The 2,775-nt window shown below is 40.7% G+C and overlaps 1 protein-coding gene across 1 annotated transcript in view; it reads left to right on the top strand.

Annotated features, from left to right (window-relative positions):
• The first annotated feature begins 478 nt into the window (after positions 1–478).
• si:dkey-266f7.9 (uncharacterized protein LOC100006223 homolog) overlaps positions 479–2,775 on the top strand; it is a 28,420-nt gene continuing 26,123 nt past the window's right edge. The window contains exons 1-2 of the mRNA XM_061897534.1: positions 479–2,296; positions 2,537–2,593. Of these exons, the coding sequence (XP_061753518.1) occupies positions 2,553–2,593 (41 nt within the window). The 5' untranslated portion in view covers positions 479–2,296; positions 2,537–2,552. The remainder of the gene's footprint in view (positions 2,297–2,536; positions 2,594–2,775) is intronic.

The raw sequence follows: 2,775 nt of genomic DNA, 5'->3' as shown, positions 1-2,775 counted from the left end.
AAAAGATCCCGAGCCCGGGATTGAACCCTGACTACTCAGGACCTTCGTATTGTGAGGCAGACGCACTAACCCCTCTGCCACCGTGAAGCCCATTTCTTGCATTATTGGTTCATAATTATTAGTTACAACATATTTAAGTTGCAAAACAATTTGGATTCCCAAATATGGGCGGCATAGCTCGGTTGGTAGAGTGGCCGTGCCAGCAACTTGAGGGTTGCAGGTTCGATTCCCGCTTCCGCCATCCTAGTCACTGCCGTTGTGTCCTTGGGCAGGACACTTTACCCACCTGCTCCCAGTGCCACCCACACTGGTTTAAATGTAACTTAGATATTGGGTTTCACTATGTAAAGCGCTTTGAGTCACTAGAGAAACGCGCTATATAAATATAATTCACTTCAAACAATTTCGGCATATATTTCCCTGTCTGATTGATTCAGAGCATTATAGAGCATTTTTTTTCGCTTATAAACCCTTTTAAACTTAGGAGTTCTGAAATTCAGGGATAGATATTAACAAATCTTTCAGGAATATATAAGGGAGGCAGGTAGTGTTCCTGTTGTCCTATCATTATGTTATGTTTTGATGTGTCGGTATAGCTTATTGCCAGCGGTTCTATATCCATAACAAACAGGAAAGGAGATAGTGTGTCTCCTTGTCCACATCATCTATAAATTTTAAAGGCCTACTGAAAGGAGATTTTCGTATTTAAACGGGGATAGCAGGTCCATTCTATGTGTCATACTTGATCATTTTGCGATATTGCCATATTTTTGCTTTAAGGATTTAGTAGAGAACATCGACGATAAAGTCCGCAACTTTTGGTGCTGATAAAAAAGCCTTGCCTTTACCGGAAGTCGCAGACGATGACGTCACAAGGGTGAGGGCTCCTCACGTCCTCACATTGTTTTTAATGGGAGCCTCCAGCAGCAAGAGCTATTCGGACAGAGAAAACGACAATTTCCCCATTAATTTGAGCGAGGATGAAAGATTTGTGGATGATGATATTGATAGCGAAGGACTAGAAAAATAAAAAATAAAAAAAATAAAGTAAAAAAAAAAAAAGGCGATTGCATTGGGACGGATTCAGATGTTTTTAGACTAATTTACTAGGATAATTCTGGGAAATCCCTTATCTTTCTATTGTGTTGCTGGTGTTTTAGTGAGATTAAATAGTACCTGATAGTCGGAGAGTTGTGTCCACGGGTGTCTTGAGGCCAGTGTCTGAGGGAAGTCACGGCAGGTACAAGTATGGCGCAAACTCCACAGAACTCTGGTAAGAGGCGACTTTTTACCACAATTTTCTCACCGAAACCTGCCGGTTGACAAGTGGTCGGGAACCATGTTCGCTTGACCGCTCTGATCCATAGTAAAGCTTCCCCTCCAGGAATTTTAAACAAGGGATCACTGTGTGTTTGTGTGGCTAAAGGCTAAAGCTTCACAACTCCATCTTTCTACTTTGACTTCTCCATTATTAATTGAACAAATTGCAAAAGATTCAGCAACACAGATGTCCAGAATAATGTGTAATTGCGCGATGAAAAGAGACGACTTTTAGCCGTAACAAGAAACTCCGCGGGAAATTTAAAATTGCAATTTAGTAAACTAAACCGGCCGTATTGGCATGTGTTGCAACGTTAATATTTCATCATTGATATATAAACCATTAGACTGCGTGGTTGGTAGTAGTGGGTTTCAGTAGGCCTTTAAATAATTTGCAGATGTTAGAGTTTGTCCTAACTGCGGCATAAGGTTCCGTATAAAGTTATCCTACCCATTTAATAAAGTTGTCTCCAAAGGCATAGTGTCTGAGAATCTCAAATTAGTAGGGCCATTCCACTCTATCAGTGCAGTCCGTCTTCTTTTTCCTTTGGATCCCCAGTCCCGTTCTTTTCTTTTTCGTCTGCAATATGCTTTCTTTCTCTTTCATGTAGTCCCCTACCCCAAAAAACTGCAGGAATGTATGTTTTTCTTTGGTGCACAATCTGGGTATGAAGTCTGTACCAACAGCTAAACAAACATTTTCTTGGCAGGACAAGGACAATGCACTTATGTAATGTTTGAATTCCCTGTTAGTGATATGAAAACACACACACATTCACACACACAGCCCTCACCTCCCACCCTGACACTATAGAGCTCAGCTGCTCAGCTATGCAATTTCACACAAAAACATCCCATGGTTGTGTCCACTCAGGCGGTCGGTTGTGCTTTGCAGGCTGAGCATATTTGCTTTTAGGTAGGGGACCCATCAGAACATCACCATCATCATCATCGTCATTATCGTCATCACCATCAGGTCTGACACATCACATTGTCTACAAAAAGCTAATCGAAAAGATTAGGATTGAATGTTTTTGCTACCAAGAATGTGTGGGAGATGCCTTATTTGCACTGTAAACTTATGTTTCTTTCATCAGAAATGGGGAAATGTGTTATAAATAGATTGACTAAAATAACTTTGATGTCATTCTCACATTGATATCAGTTCTGACTGGGTGTTGTGTCTTTATGTATCCCTCCCGAAATGTTTGGCTAGGAAACAAAGTGGAAATATGTGCAGCCAGGAATTCATCGCACTCGTGTTTCTTCTTGGGTGAGTAAAAATTGTTAAGGCAATATTCATTCAAAGCTACTTTTTGGAGGAAAAGATGTAAAATTAGAGTCATAAACCCTTTTCTGTTTTTTTTTCTAACTTTACGTGTGCGAGTGACGGGAAGAAAGGCTCCGACTGGCCTGAGGTGAAGTAATGTAAATCTCAAAACCCCAAATACGACA

Source organism: Nerophis ophidion, linkage group LG04 (assembly GCF_033978795.1).
Source record: "Nerophis ophidion isolate RoL-2023_Sa linkage group LG04, RoL_Noph_v1.0, whole genome shotgun sequence".
NCBI classification, from domain to species: domain Eukaryota; kingdom Metazoa; phylum Chordata; class Actinopteri; order Syngnathiformes; family Syngnathidae; genus Nerophis; species Nerophis ophidion.
This window is presented reverse-complemented; position numbering and strand designations above follow the sequence as displayed.